Genomic DNA, 15,174 nt, shown 5'->3' with positions numbered 1-15,174 from the left:
TCATGAAACACCAAAATGAGTCCTCTGCTTTTAACCCACCAATAACAGTGGGCTGCCATTTTTCTGAGACCCAGTAGCAGTTAAGGGGTTAAAGGCCATTGGTCAGGAGCCGTCAGTGGTTCACCACGGTTGCCAACCAAGGGGACTTCAGACCCAAGCCCACCTCTATAACCAATAGACTACCACTCCCCCCCATAAAGATGAATAATTATACTGTTATTGTTTAGTAGTCAATATACTTGTAGCAACATGTTTCCATTAAGTCAGAAAGACAAACAGGAAGTGGAAATCAAAAACAACAGGGACATGCTGACATGTGGGAGTTGTTAAAAGGGAAACATACAGGTAGCTCTGCCAAAAAGCTGAAACCGAAAACTCAAAGTAATACCCCTAGAAACTAGAAAATGCACCAAGCATCAAGAATAAAATATAATAAAAATTCCATTGGACGATGAGATGGCCATGGTACTTTTGTTTGTTTCAGGTTCAATGCATATACAACATTACAATGGTGGAGTAGTATACCTTGATGTTTACCTGGACAACAGACTGGACTGGAGATGCATCCCTGATGCTGATTATAAGAAAGGACAGAGCAGACTTTACTTCTTGAGGAAGCATAAGTCCTTCAGCATTTGCAGCAAGATGTTGTTTATCTTCTATAAGTCTGTTGTGGAGAGTACGATCACATCTGCAGTCATCTGTTGGTGGAGCAGCATCAGAACCAGGGACAAGAAGAAACTGAAGGAACTGATAAAGAAAGCTGGTTCTGCTCTGGAGTTGATTGTGCAAACAAAGATACTCTACAAAATGAAGAACATCATGGACAAGCCTGAGCATCCTCTTAACAAAACGGATTCAGCAACAGTGTCTTCAGTCAGAGGCTTCTTCTGATCTGTGGGTACAGGAGATCCTTCAGACCGTTACAGGAGATCCTTCCTGCCCACAGCATTAAACCTTGAGGGATTTACTAAGTATTTTTGTATTCTGAATTGAATATAAAGATAAATGCCTGAAGAAAACAAGCACTTTTTTATTGTTTTTTCAATTGTGTTTAATATGTACTTATTAATACTTTACACATTCTTCTTTGTTCCTTCCTTTAAAGGCTGTGGCACTACCTACAAGCAAGTTCAGGCAGGCAACTTAAGGAACATATTGCAACAGCATCCACTAATGCTGCACTTTATGAAGGTCGAAAGAGTTTGTTGTGACACCCAAACCTTAACTCCTACAGGCCACACGCTCACCTCAATGGCTTGTCTTGCTTTTACTGGTTGAGAGTTTCTTCTGAGAGTTGTTTGCCATAAGCAATGCTCATCAGTGCGATTCTGATACCACAATTAAAAAAAATAAGTAAAAGCAACAATCAAATAAAAAAAAGTATATTACACACAGGGAAATAAGAGAAGAATGTATCTATGCTGAATCAGATTTCCTGAAAAGTGAAGTGAGATTTACCCATATTTATATTTCCTTGTTTACTATTAAAATATTGTCACATTGGGTAGCTGGAGATCAAAGACACGATCATGTTCAGTTACTACAAAGGAGATGAAGATGTCAATAAAATTGTGGTGATTTGGTATTGAAGGAGAAATTTCTGCAACACTTCAGTTGCCGCCACCATAGTCTTGCACCGTTATAAACAAGTCTAAATCTGTTGTGCAGAGCGTCAGCAGGATGGCCCGCAGGACAGTCCACAGAGTTCCTTTGCTTTTCTGCTCGCCAACTCTGCTCAGGACTGTTGGCTGGTGTCCAATAGTTGTTATCCTCTGACTGCTCTCTGTAATTCATTTCCCACATTTAGACCACAGCCAAAAACACAGAATTACAGTGGCTTATCTATAAACAAGGACATTTGGTGGTGTGCTTCATACTTATGCAACACAACCATGAAACCCCAGCTAAAAGCAAATAAGCTGACACAAGTAAACATTTTCTTCGTTCACTGCTGCAAACACGCTGCTTCAGTCAAATAGTAAATGCCTCAAAGGATTTACTGCAATCAACACAAAACATGGGAAGTGTTTTCTAAGTTGCACGAGAGGCTGGCAAAAACTTCTAGCTGCTCTAAGATCCAGATTTATTCCATTTATTATAACTTTGAGATTACCGGTAATTCAAGTAGTATGTAACTATCTATCAGTAAACGATCATCCTGTTCAAAGTTGTCAGCGGCTATCAGCTTTGCATGAGACCACATAAGCTGCTGCAGTGGAGCATGTCCAAGAACACTGATTTTTCTTATTTAAAGTCTAACTACTGTAGGTGGTCCATCTTCTGTGAATATATATTTCTGTTATACAGCACTCAAATGTAATTTTATAGCACTTTTATAGTTTCATGAAAAAGATAAGAGCAAAAGGAAACTTATTTGTACTGAAAAATAGGGTTCTTGGAAGTATTGAGGGCAAAGTGTTGCAGGAAAGATTCTTAAGTGTAGACGACTTCCGTGATAATAATTCACAGGCGAAGAATGGAGGAAATGCATCCGCACGTGAAACAGTGATGTTGGTGTCGTTTCTTCAAGAAAAAAAGATTTAGGAAAACGTCTCATTGAAGTAAGATGAAGTAATGTGTTAGGTTATGAAATCACAAAGCAGTAAGAAGAGAATATTCTAGTGATTTATTTAAATTATGGCATGCTTGTTCAAGTAGTAGTTGGTTATGGTGGAATCAAAGACATCTACAGACGTATGAAACTGAAAACACAAAACCCTCTTTCAGTTCATAGAATAGTAAAAAAAATAATTATATATATATATATATATATATATATATATATATATATATATATATATATATATATATATGGTGGTTAGAATGTATTGAAATAGGGCAATACGAAAGGAAAAATACAAGAGAAACAAAAAAAATGATAAGTTATTTTGTTGTCACGTCTTGGGGTATAAGGTGTGGACCCAAACGCAGGAGAGCAGGAGGCAGGACTTCAATGACAAAAATGATTTATTTAACAAAAAGCAAAACTAAAAGTGCTGCAGAGTAGGATCAAAACAAACTAAACCAGGATCAAAAACTTGAGGAGCAAACCGTGGCAGGAAACATGGGGAACAAACAGTACAGTCCAACAGGGAACAAGGGAATGACAAGACCAGATATACTGAGGGGATAACGAGACATGACGAGACACAGGTGCAGACAATCAGGGCAGATGGGACACAGGCGGGGATAAACAGAAACTGAAAGCTGGGGGGAATGTCAAACCTTGACAGTTGTGTCATTATTTATTTGAAGAAAATCAAGGGGTGTGTAAAATATCGAAATAAACTATATAGTTCACCAGTTTATATGATAAAGTAATAGTTTCCTGTATTACCTTTTTACTCTTTCACATCATTCTGGAGGAATTGTGGCTCACTCTGACAACTTTGCTTTCAGTCATTAACCCCTTAATGCCTGATGTGTCATATTTGATACATACATCTCTGAGACCTCTGCACCAACTCCATAATCAAAAAATTAGCTTAATTGGATAAAAAAAAGAAAAGAAATCCCCAGTGTATTAATAGGACACGCACACACACACACACACACACACACACACACAAACCAAAGGAAAGAAAATAAAACTGTTACACACAATTATTTTTAAATGTAAATATATAATAAACAAATTAGGATTTTTTTGGGTATGATTTCATATTTCAGGCTCATGTCTGTTGGCATTCTTAAATAAAGCTTTCTTAAAGTCCAATTATAGCATTTTTTTCCTGTTCCGTTGTAGATATTTATGATTTACAGCTTATTGAAATCATATTCTCTCCAATAATGTTAGAAATTAGTAAGCTAATTTGAGGGTGAGCACTTATCCTTTAATAAAAGTCTGGGAAAACAAAATCAAATCAAATGTTCATTTAGTGTCATTTAATTACATTTTTTAAATAACATTCAAAATCATAGCAAATGGTAACAAAAATAAAAATGCAAACACGTGTTAGAGTAAGTAAACAATCATTGTCCCCACACATTGTTTCTGTGAAAACACCAGCGTATGCAGATGTTGAAGGCACACTGGCCTTCTGTACACAGTCCACCCACAGACACACACACAAACACACGTGCACACAGAAGCAGAGGCAGACTGGAATGTGAGAGATGTGAGTTGCATCCATTCGTAAGCATCTAAACATCTAAAGTCCTCCCACAGTTCTTTTCAGCTCCCCCCATGATACAAAGCATTTAAAGTAAAATTTACTACAAACTCCTCTGTGTGTGGGCTGTAAGGTCAGGGGTTTCATTTATTTGCATTTAACTGAATTTACATATTATAATTAGTAAGATGAGTCTTTTATTTGAACAGTCCTTACATCTGAGCAGCCACATTAAAGCTTCAGTAAAGAAAAAGACTGCAAACTGTAAAAGTAATGAAATCCACACAAAGCTAAGACAACTACAAACTCAGTGTTATGCAAAACTGTGACTAATAGATTTAGCTTCCACACTCTTGTGATTGTAACCTCAATGTCTTTTAATACCCCAAAGGTCCAATAAACGGATCTCATACAAAAGACTTTTCCTGTGTTTTCACCTCTCCCGCTGTCCCTGCTTGTGAGATGTCCTTTGTTGCTGCTCCGTAAACAGGCTGCGCTCTCACTCCCGGTTCAGGTGAGCCAACATGCAACAGAGCTCCTCCTACCAGGAGCAGCACACTGGTCCCCCAGCCCAGGTACAATGCCGGCCCCAGCTCTCTCTTCAATGGCGCTGCCACATTTGGGTCATAGAAGTCCCTGATAATAGCGTAGGCAGTCCAACAGATGGGCATCAAGTAGGCAATGCCAGCCACAATGAAGAGCACCCCTGCTATCCTCGACAGCCGAGTCTTGGACCCCTGGTTACCATCACCCATGCAGTGAGTACACTTGGCCCCTGTCACGCCGAGTATGATGGCGAGGGCGCAAAGAAGAAGGGAGAGAACCGTGACACTTCGAGCCCATTGGGCAGACCTGGGGAGGGCCAGGGTGGAGTCATAGGTCTTGCATTGGATATGCCCGGTGGTCTGAGACAGACAGTTCATCCACAGTCCCTCCCACAACACCTGGGCAATCACCAGCTCTCCACCTACAAAGGCTGATACGCGCCACAGAGGAGCCGCGCACACCAATGCCCCACATACCCAACCCAGCAGAGCCAGCACCAAGCCCATCAGCTGCAGACCCGTTGATGCCATTGCTGAACAAAATTGAGTGACAGCCTACTGTCAGAAAATATTGTTTCTTTAAAACACCTGAGTCAAAGTTTTTTTTTTCTCTTATTTTTCCACACTTGAAGATTAGAGAGAGTCCTTCACTCAGAGGATGTCCAGTCCTTCAGTTAGATGTCCACCGATTAAAGGTTGTTGAGATCAGTATACTTCTTCTCTTTGGTAACTTTCCTTCTTTAGCACTCGAACTTACTGTAGAGAGGAAATAATGCTCAGATATCAGAAAAGAGCAGGCTTTGTACTTAACAGTTTCCGCAGTTAAAATACTTCAATTACATTTTTCCATCAAATTTCTGTAAAACTTACTTTTCAGTCAGATGCCAACAGATGCCTCGATCAGGTGGTGCAGTGCAGCCATATGATGCTGGTGTATCTTCTCTTATGACTGAGCAGCTTGTCTCTCCAGAGCTTGTACAGGGGGAGTGGGATCGCAGCAATCTAATACTGCATACTAAACACAGAGACACACACACACACACGCACCCACACACGCACACATAAACACAAGATGATTGGATGTATAAAAAAGGAAAAAATGACATGCCATTGCATGACCACACAAGGACACTTTGTGTCTGATGTTGATAGATACCATGTTGTCACAGAGTCCAAGTGGGCAGACTGAAGCCTACACTGACTTGGTTGTTAGGAATAATTACTATCGTCACTAGATGGCAGTAGAGACCTTTCGACTGTCGTCTGGCTTCAACGTTTCTTTGTTTGAGGCCATGGGGAGTTGAAGCCTGAAATTAAATAATACATAAAAAATCCAAGTTTTTTTATCATAATTTTTTTATTTATTTATTGAAATTTAAAACAGTTACAGCTTATTTTTTATCAGCCAAAGGACAAAGATTTATCTATTAATCTTCACTCCAACTCCCACTTATAATCATGAACTGTGAATGGTGGCAAAAAGAATGCAATGCATGTACAAATTGACAAAATGAACTTAGCTAATGCTTTGGGATAGGGTAAAGACCTAAGACAACCATGAGGTTCTCAGATTCACTGCCCCACCACGTGGAAAGGTTAGGATGTCTCCCCTGGTTATGGATGCTTCTGGACAACTTTCTGTGGAGGTATTTCAAACACATCCAATACAGAAGGAGTCCTGAAAGGAGTCCCACTACTCCCTGGAGATATTACATCTCGTCGCTGGCTTGGGAAGTCCTCGTGCTTGAGAGCTAGGTCTGGGGATCTGCAGATCAGGCCCCATTACTATGGAACCAAAACTTCACATTTGGGTTAAGGAGGCTGACACCACCTCCACCTTTAAAACCAAACTTAAAATGTTTCTGTTTAGTAAAGCTTATAGTTGGTGTTTAGTAAAGCCTGTAGTTAGTGTAAGGTCTAGTGTGTTAGGGCCAGTTGTCATAGCGGCAGCTATAGAACAACACTAAAATAGTTTGTCTCAAACATAGCTTCATTGTAGATATGCTGCTATAGGCCACGCTGCAGGGGGACACGTTTATGTAATAATTGCTCAGGGGTCATGTTCTGGGTCTCTGGAAAGCACCTACGGACAACTTATGTTGTAATAGGTATATAAATAAAATTGAATATATATATATATATATATATATATATATATATATATATATATATATATATATATATATATATATATATATATATATATATACACACACACACACACACACACACAGGTATGCATTGATGAATGGATCTCAGGTTTTTACTTTCTAATTGTGCTGTTACCATCCAGAAAGGTCAAGGAAAAAGCCATCAATTTGAAAATTCAAGTAAGTTGTGATGGTGCCTTCTGTCTCAATGTTATGAATTAATTCTGAGGGAAATACATTATTCAGGCTGCCTTAATTGAGAAGAAAAAAAAATCCAAAACATTTGTATGCTTCCAAGGGTTGAAAGAAAGAATGACAAGAAGCGATGTTTCATTGCTGTGACAAGTCACAACTAAGTGGTTTTGAGGCTAACTAACCAAATAGTGAGAATAAAAAAAAACTAAAACAAACTGGTACAACTCGCCTCTGCCAGGTAGTGGCAACAAAGGGAATCATGACAAGATGTAAAATGTGGAACACAGGAGTTTATTGAATAAGACGCACAATGGGTAATAGAGTTGGGGGTCAAGATGTTGCTCAACACAAAAACCATCAAAAAGTTCCTATCTGAAAATAAGCCAGTTACTCAACAATACTGAAGACCAAACACTGGTCTTAATACAAAAAAGGGGAGCAGCACTATAAACAAAGCACAAGAGGAACATCCAAAAGATGTCCATATACAAAAAGGCATTTAGTAAAACAAAAATGTAACTATCCCAACTCCTGGCAAAAAGCTATTAAACCCTCTTAACAAAAGGGCAAAGACAAAAGTTCTGTTATCCAAAAACCAAACCAAAATAAAACGACTTCTGACACACAACTCAAAATCAAAGGGTTTTATCAGAAATAGCCAGTACTCGAGTTGAGGGGGGATGAGGGGGGATGAGGAGGATGGCATCCCCCCTGAAATAAAAACGGTCCAAATCATCCCCCCTGTAAAACTGCCATCCCTCCTTTCCATCCCTTATGTCATTTCATCAATGAATGTGGTTTTACTGCTATTTCAACATTTAGAGTCATCACCAGAAAAATAACACCAGAAAAATAACTTATTTGACAATTTTCACCTGTTTCAAGTACATTTTCACTTGAAATAAGTAGGAAAATCTGCCAGTGGGACAAGATTTATCTTCTTATTACAAGCAAACAAATCTTGTTCCACTGGCAGATTTTTCTACTTATTTCAAGTGAAAATCTACTTGAAACAGGTGAAAACATTTTTGTTTTTTCTTTTTTTTTTGTAATGAGATTTTTTTTTACTAAAATGAGACATTTTAACTAGAAATAAGACAAATATTCTTGTTAAGATTTTGAGTTTTTGCAGTGATCCCTTTTACTTATCCTGTGAAAGACAGAGTCATATTGATAAGTTCAGAAAACTGTTTTTTATTGTTGTGTTTTGATGTATTTGATGTAAGCCCAGTGGATATTTAAAGCTTACAGAAGGCTGCATTTAACTGCTGCTATGTCATTCCTGCAGTATTTCTGCAGGTGTTTTGGTCAGTGCTATTATTTGTAATATATTATCTTATTTGTAATTAGCACAAATTATCTGTCCCCATGATAAAATCCACCATCCCCCTGATTTTTTTTTTTACAACTCGAATACTGGAAATAGCACAGCTGCAACGCTATAAACAAAGTGAAATTTAATAAATAAAAATATCCATCCATCCCCCACTAGTCAAAAGGCCAATCATCAAGTCTCAAGTTTGCGGTAAACTGTAGCTGAACAAACAATTGGCTCTCGAATGAAAGTTGGTGTGTTTTGGGTCTCTGGATCTGGAGCTGTGATCGGATGGGCTCAGTCAATGGGGAAGGCGGAGATGAAGGCGTGTGGACCCGGCCAATCCCCTCCAAGCAGCGGCGATCGGGGCGTCATCCGTTTTATAATAGATCCATGGCGTCATCAGGGAAAACAAGAAACAGCTGGGGTTAATTGCTGCAGCCGGAACCAGAAGTAAAAGAAAACAGTGATGCGATGAAACTAGTAATAGCAGTGACTTAATAATAATAATAATAATAATAATAATAATAATAATAATAATAATAATAATAATAATAATAATTATTATTATTATTATTATTATTATTATTATTATTATTATTATTATTATTATTATTATTATTATTATTATAATAACACAACTGAATGCTATCCTTGACATAAGTTTATGATTGGCGTTATATTATCACTGCATCCTCTGCCTTTACATTCTGTCGTCACAGTGTTTGATTTGCAAACACACATATATCTTTTAGAAGATGGAGACTCAGGCTAGGCTAAATTATTCTGTTCTTTGGCCAAGAGATTGATATCTTCGGAGCAACTGCAATCGTTGCTGATAAACACAGGGTGTGAACATTGGAAAAGAGAAATGAGTGTAAAAATCAGCTTGAATTCAAGTTTGCCAGAAGAAAACACAACACCAAGGAGTGCTGAAGTTGTCAAATAAGGCAAATAAGGAAATGTTTTCACGCTGAATGCACTGAATGCTGATTGCAATATGAGGCGGTGCAAGTTAATGCTGTGCAAATGAATTACTTTAAGTCCTTCAAAGTCTCAAATATCACCTGATTTGCCATGTGTCTTATTAGACTCTGTTCTTGAGCTCTCTGAGGGTTTGAGTTTTGTTTGTTTTTTGTGAAACCACCATGGTGAAGAAAATGAGCTGAGTTTCATTTCTCTGGAAACGAAAGAGGCGGAGCGAGGAAAAGGAATGAGGGCGGGACAACTGTAATAGCGCACCGACTTGTGTACTGTGGTTCTAAAGAAGGATATCACTACCAAATGCAATCATATTTTTGTCGTTTTAGTCAGTTTTGAACTGTGCCTTCAGAAATTTCTCTCTTCAACAACATGGACTTCACCTCAGATGAAGGTGGGTATCTTTCCTCTTTGGAACATATAAATAAAAACAAGTGAGCTAACTTGAAAATAAGATTTCAAATGAAATGTAATTCTCTCTTCCTGCACACCAGTTGTCAGGGACCTGAGGATTGTTCTGCTCGGGAAGACGGGATCAGGAAAGAGCCAAACAGGAAATACCATCCTGGGAAAGCAGGCTTTTGTTGCAGAGATGTCTCCAAGTTCTGTGACAAAGACCTGTGTAAAAGAAACTGCCCACTTTGACAAACGATCTGTGAGTGTCATTGACACCCCCGGGATCTTTGATACTGCAATCAAGGAGGGAGAGTTAAGAAGTGAGATAGAGAAATGCATCATGATGTCTCTCCCTGGGCCGCATATATTCCTGCTGGTGATCAGACTGGGCGTGCGCTTCACGGAGGAAGAGAAACATGTCATGAAGTGGATCACACAGAACTTTGGTGCAGAAGCCTCGAAGTATACAGTAGTGCTTTTCACCAGGCTTGATGAGCTCAGAGGTACAACCGTAGAGAGATATCTGAGCAAAAATGATGACCTGAGGAATCTCATCAGAGACTGCACAGGTGGATATGTTGCGTTTGACAATACATGCATGAAAAATCGCACTCAGGTAGCTGATTTGTTGGAAAAAATAGACGCAACCGTGAATTTGAATGGGGGCCACTACCCCCGCAGCAAATATGAAGAGGCCCAGAGGAGACTGTGGTGGAGCAAAGTTGGAGATGGTGTGAAGAAGGTTGTAACACCGTTTGTGATCGGTGCTGCTGGTGCAGCAACTGTTGCTGCCCCTGTAATTGGTGGCGCTGCAATAGCAGAGGAGGCAGCAGCTGTATCCATACATCCATTGTTGTTAGCTGGCAGTGCAGCGATTGCTAAAGCTATGGGGTGGTGGACCAGACCCTGAAACGCTGAGTAACAGTGAATAGAAAATAATGTAGGATCATCCATATAAAATAAGCCACAAAGCTTAAAACTGTTTCATTATAACACAATTTAATGCAGGTTATTTAGATTTAAACAGAAGTCGTTTTTAGAAATCAAGCTGAATGAAAAGCATTAAATGTAATGTTGGGTTTTTTAAAAACATCTTCATGCTTCATTATTTTTTTTATTGCTCTTTCATTTTTTTTATCCTGTGCTCATATACACATATATAGCCCTGTTTATGAACCTATGAACCTTGTTTGCTTTATTTATCTCTGTGACATTGGACCCGCAACCTGTCCAGGGTCAACCCCACCTCAAAGAGATTTATTAATTGCACCACCTGACCCATCAAGACCCTGAACAGGATGAAGTGTGTATAAACAACGGAAGGATGGATGGAGTCAAACGGTCAGATTCAGGATGTTTCCCTCTATATTTCTGCTCAAACTGAAACCCCTGGTCACCATTCTAGTGTTGGCAGTTGTGTCCCGATCATCGTGTTTAGGGTGCCTGCTGTTCAAACTGCCTCCACATACACAGCCGCTCTGCCAACCTTTGCCTTTGTTTTCTATTTCCTTTGAGCTCATGTTGATTCTATAATAAAGTACAGGAATAATCACGTCATGGTTTATTTATCTACACTGATTGTTCTGTTTTTAGTAGTATACAGTACAAACTGTGGGTAAAAATTACAACATTTATATTCTGTGTTTATTATTGCTGAAACTTGTATTCAAGCATAACTCACATTCAAATAAACAGAAAACAAGATTTCCATTTAATATTGTCTGTTTTCATCTTTAAATTCACATGATGTTGTTTCTGCAGCTTTGAATCAGAAAGTACAATATATAATATAGTATAATATAGAACACATAAACACCTATAATTAGCGCTCAACACTGCAGTACTTATGATATTGACACATCTGTAATTTTGCAAATTTTTTTATCAGTTCATTGTCACATCCTACAGACTGATAATCAAGTCATTCTATTGGCATCCCTCTACGTTACACTGGACTGTTTGCTTTAGGTTTGCATGTTAAGCCTTTCCATAATGAAATGGCAGCTATTCCACACATGATTCCCAGGAGGAGTGCAGGAGCGCCTAAAGCCAGAGCCACAGTGGTGTCAGCTCCCACTGCTATAATCACCCCAGCCAGCACCAACACAACCGCGGCCGCTGCGCTCACACGTATGTTCTTCTTTCGAACTTTTTTCTCTTTTTCTCTCTCTTTCTGCTGCTGCTCCCTCTCTTCATCCCACAATTTCCTCTCTTCCTCTTTCTTCTCTTCCTCCTGTTGTTTCCTCTGCTCCTCCTCCTCTCTCAGCTTCTTCTGGGCTTTCTCATACATCTCATTTGTGTAGTGTTTCCCGCCGTTGTCCTGTACCATTTCTTTGATCATATTTATCAGCCCTGAGACCTGCTCCGGATCGTCTGCGTCGTTGTTGTTGAAGGAGTGGTACCTGCGTCCAAATGTAATTGAAAGTCTCCGCAGCTCCTTGCACTCCTTCAGAGCATTGTCAGCTTTCGCTTGATCTTTACACGTGAACAGCATGATAGTGTACATGGAGGCATCGTCTCCAAAGTTATCCTGGATCCACTTCACAGCATTTCTTTCCTCTTCCGTAAACCTGACTCCAAGCCTGATCACAAGCAGGAAGGCATGGGGGCCAGGTACAGACATCTTGACACACTCCTCTATTCTGGATTTTATTTCTTGCTCTGTGATGGCTGTGTCAAACAGCCCTGGAGTGTCAATCACTTGGACCGGCGTCCCATCCACTTCCCCGCTCCCCGTCTCACAGTGCTGGGTCACAGACACTGGGCTCGGATCCTCTTTGAAGGCAGATCTCCCAAGGATGGTGTTTCCCGTTGCGCTTTTCCCTGATCCAGTCTTGCCCACCAGGACGATCCTCAAGCCTTTAGACAAATCCAAACATGCACACATGAAACAAAAAACAATCATTGTTTTACCTTTAAAGTAACTCCTGTTAGACATAACTATAGTGTCTCAACTGTTCAGTTTCATACCTGTTTATCACCTGCCTTTTCTTCACAAGGTTCAGGAAAACACTGTCATAGTATTGAGTCATGATAATAATGCTGAGTTAGCTGCTAAAACTGCTTGTCTGCAGGTGCTGGAGAACCTGTTGCATCGGTGCTCCTTAAACTGCAGCTTTTGAGCTTTTGACACAATGAACCATGCACTTGTCCTTTCTTGTTTGAGGAGCTGTGCAGACATCTGATATACAGTATGGTATTTAACTGATTTAGCTCCTATTTAGCCATTATACATTTTTCATGTGCCTTGCATGATACCACCAGGTTCCATTCGAGGGGCCTGTCCCCTCTATATTTACTACTGTTAGGGGCAATTATCATTCTCCAATATATATATATATATATATATATATATATATATATATATATATATATATATATATATATATATATATATATATATATATATATATATATATATATATATATATATATATATATATATATATATATATATATATATATATATATATATATGTATATATTTAACCTGTTATGCAGGTGACCTTCAAATATAGCTGCCTTTAAATCCAAATTAAATCCAAATCCAAAATGACAGCTATGTTCTACAGTACAATCTTAAATTTAATTAATGACAGCTGCAGTCATCACAGACTTTTCTGTTTGAACTAGAAAAAAACAGAACGCTTTATTTTTGGTACTTTAAACCCAGCTGGGAGAAAATTGGGAGTCATTTGTTGACAGTAACCTGAAGTTTGTAATGACAAGCTTTCTTTCCAGCTTTTCCTAACAGAAAGGGTCTGCAGAAAGCAGTACAGTACATGCCTTTATGATGTCAGGGTTTGACTCTCTGTTAGCCTCAGATAATCGTCTATCAGAAGCCTTCAGTTTTTTTTAAATGCTGTATGTTTTTTTTTAATTCCCCCCAAACCCATCAAGATTTCCCCTATTCTTTAATGGCCTGGCCCCAGATTATTTCGTTTTTAAAACTCAATATACTCTAACAAGAGTTCAAATATAATTAAAGCTTTTTGTCAAGCAATGAATGTAAAAATATGTCAAAGTAGTTTCTGAAAAATGAAAACACATATAAAGTATACCTTTGCTAAGGTTAACTTGTGAATCGTTTTCCTTATTTGACAGCAGTGTAGGAATATGTATAAAAAATATCTAAAATTTCATTTAAAAGTGTAGAATGAAGAGTCATACCTTCACTGTTGTAAAGGCCACACCCATCAGAGCGAGGCAGGGTTCTCGGCTTCTTTTCTCTCAGAAGAATTTCTATAATATCAACATTTAGACAATAAACACAAAAGAAAATAAACTATTCTCACTCTTATAATAACAAGCCCTATGTTTTTTTTTAAGTTTGTTTTCTTTATTTGTTCTTTTTTTGGTTATTGAAGGGTCATTTCCTCTCTTACTGTCACGTTGCATTCTTACATGTTACAGTATTCAAAGGAAAAATGCTATAAAATGAGAAAGTGAGTCAGATAGATCCTTTTACCTTCAGACATCTCTCAGGATCCACCTTTGCCTTGTCCCAGATGACCAAATGTGTTTCTTCAGACCTGAATTGTGGCTTAATACCCGCAACGTTGACTCAACTTACTCATGAGTGGTCTGGGAAACTTCTGGAAGTCAAAGCTATGTGCTGGGGCTTCCCGTTTCCTTGTATTGTCTTTTGATTTCATCTGAGAAGCATAAATGCCCACGAAGGCTGTCCATGTCTTTGTGAATGTACTGTAGAAATGTGTTTGTATTAATGATTGGAATATTCAAATAAAGTTACAGAGGAGGATAAAGACTATAACATTCAACCGCTTTGGACACATTAGGTTATTTTTATTTAATGATATAATTTGGAATGTCTTTTTTTTTTTAAAGGGAGGAGTGGGGGGTGGGGGGTGGGACAAGTAAGCCTCTGAGTCCATCACATCCTTCCATTGTTCAAGTCTCCTCCAATAAGGATTAAGTCATTTATATGTGAACAAAAATTAAAATAAAATAAAAGTAGTTTGTTCTTTTGTGTCTGATTCACTTTATTTAGATGAATTACAAAAATTACCAACACAAAATTACCGGTGTAGGAATTGTTGCGAAAAGGACTTACAGTTTTTTTCTATTGCTTAAACACATTTCACGATACTGCCCTCACTTTTCACAAAACTCTAAACACAAAACACTTTTCTAAAGCTACGTACACTAAACCTCACAGTTTCTTTTCAAAACCAACCCATCACACCAAAACAGTTGCTCATATGCTCAAAAATCAACCCATCACACCAAAACAGATGCTCACATGCTCAAAAACCAACCCATCACACCAAAACAGATGCTCACATGCTCAAAAGCAAACCCATCACACCAAAACAGTTGCTCATATGCTCAAAAGCAAACTCTGACACCAAAATACCACTCAAGGCTTGCAGAAATGTAAACACTACTGAGCATCATTACATAACCACATTACCAAAAAAATTGAAAACACAATTTTCACAGTGTGAGACTGTTCT

General features: G+C 38.5%; 3 protein-coding genes across 5 annotated transcripts; 1 reads left to right on the top strand and 2 right to left on the bottom strand.

The window, feature by feature from the left end:
• Positions 1-2,826: 2,826 nt before the first annotated feature.
• On the bottom strand, positions 2,827-5,652 carry LOC133452581 (claudin-9-like). Its single transcript, XM_061731991.1, has 2 exons — positions 5,531-5,652; positions 2,827-5,416 (listed from the first exon to the last, which is right to left on the bottom strand). Exon 2 carries the CDS (start codon positions 5,189-5,191, stop codon positions 4,523-4,525), a length of 669 nt encoding a protein of 222 aa, XP_061587975.1. The 5' UTR covers positions 5,192-5,416; positions 5,531-5,652; the 3' UTR covers positions 2,827-4,522.
• Positions 5,653-9,553: 3,901 nt separating this feature from the next.
• On the top strand, positions 9,554-11,395 carry LOC133443549 (GTPase IMAP family member 7-like). The gene is made up of 2 exons (XM_061720693.1): positions 9,554-9,695; positions 9,796-11,395. Exons 1-2 carry the CDS (start codon positions 9,674-9,676, stop codon positions 10,605-10,607), a joined length of 834 nt encoding a protein of 277 aa, XP_061576677.1. The 5' UTR covers positions 9,554-9,673; the 3' UTR covers positions 10,608-11,395.
• Positions 11,380-14,335, bottom strand: LOC133443513 (GTPase IMAP family member 7-like). 3 transcript variants are annotated; one of them, XM_061720690.1, is made up of 3 exons: positions 14,166-14,335; positions 13,868-13,939; positions 11,380-12,574 (listed from the first exon to the last, which is right to left on the bottom strand). In XM_061720690.1, exons 1-3 carry the CDS (start codon positions 14,173-14,175, stop codon positions 11,643-11,645), a joined length of 1,014 nt encoding a protein of 337 aa, XP_061576674.1. In that variant the 5' UTR covers positions 14,176-14,335; the 3' UTR covers positions 11,380-11,642. The 3 variants fall into 3 exon arrangements, with proteins under 3 accessions (XP_061576674.1, XP_061576675.1, XP_061576676.1); XM_061720691.1 differs by having other exon boundaries at positions 11,380-12,556; XM_061720692.1 differs by lacking the exon at positions 13,868-13,939 and having other exon boundaries at positions 11,380-12,556; positions 14,166-14,334.
• Between the last annotated feature and the right edge of the window lie 839 nt (positions 14,336-15,174).

The sequence above is a fragment of the Cololabis saira genome, chromosome 1 (genome assembly GCF_033807715.1).
Source record: "Cololabis saira isolate AMF1-May2022 chromosome 1, fColSai1.1, whole genome shotgun sequence".
Taxonomy (NCBI): domain Eukaryota; kingdom Metazoa; phylum Chordata; class Actinopteri; order Beloniformes; family Belonidae; genus Cololabis; species Cololabis saira.
Note: the sequence above shows the minus strand (reverse complement) of the source record. Positions and strands in the feature narration are given on the sequence as shown.

Bases quoted from the DNA above. Each gene is read 5' to 3' on its own strand.
- LOC133443513 (XM_061720690.1), bottom strand. The intron at 12,575-13,867 runs GTATGACTCTTC...TCATGTGTGCAT, and splicing joins TGGCCTTTACAACAGTGAAG to GTTTGGATTTGTCTAAAGGC.
- LOC133452581 (XM_061731991.1), bottom strand. From the start codon at position 5,191: ATGGCATCAACGGGTCTGCAGCTGATGGGCTTGGTGCTGGCTCTGCTG.
- LOC133443549 (XM_061720693.1), top strand. From the start codon at position 9,674: ATGGACTTCACCTCAGATGAAG. The intron at 9,696-9,795 runs GTGGGTATCTTT...CCTGCACACCAG, and splicing joins GGACTTCACCTCAGATGAAG to TTGTCAGGGACCTGAGGATT.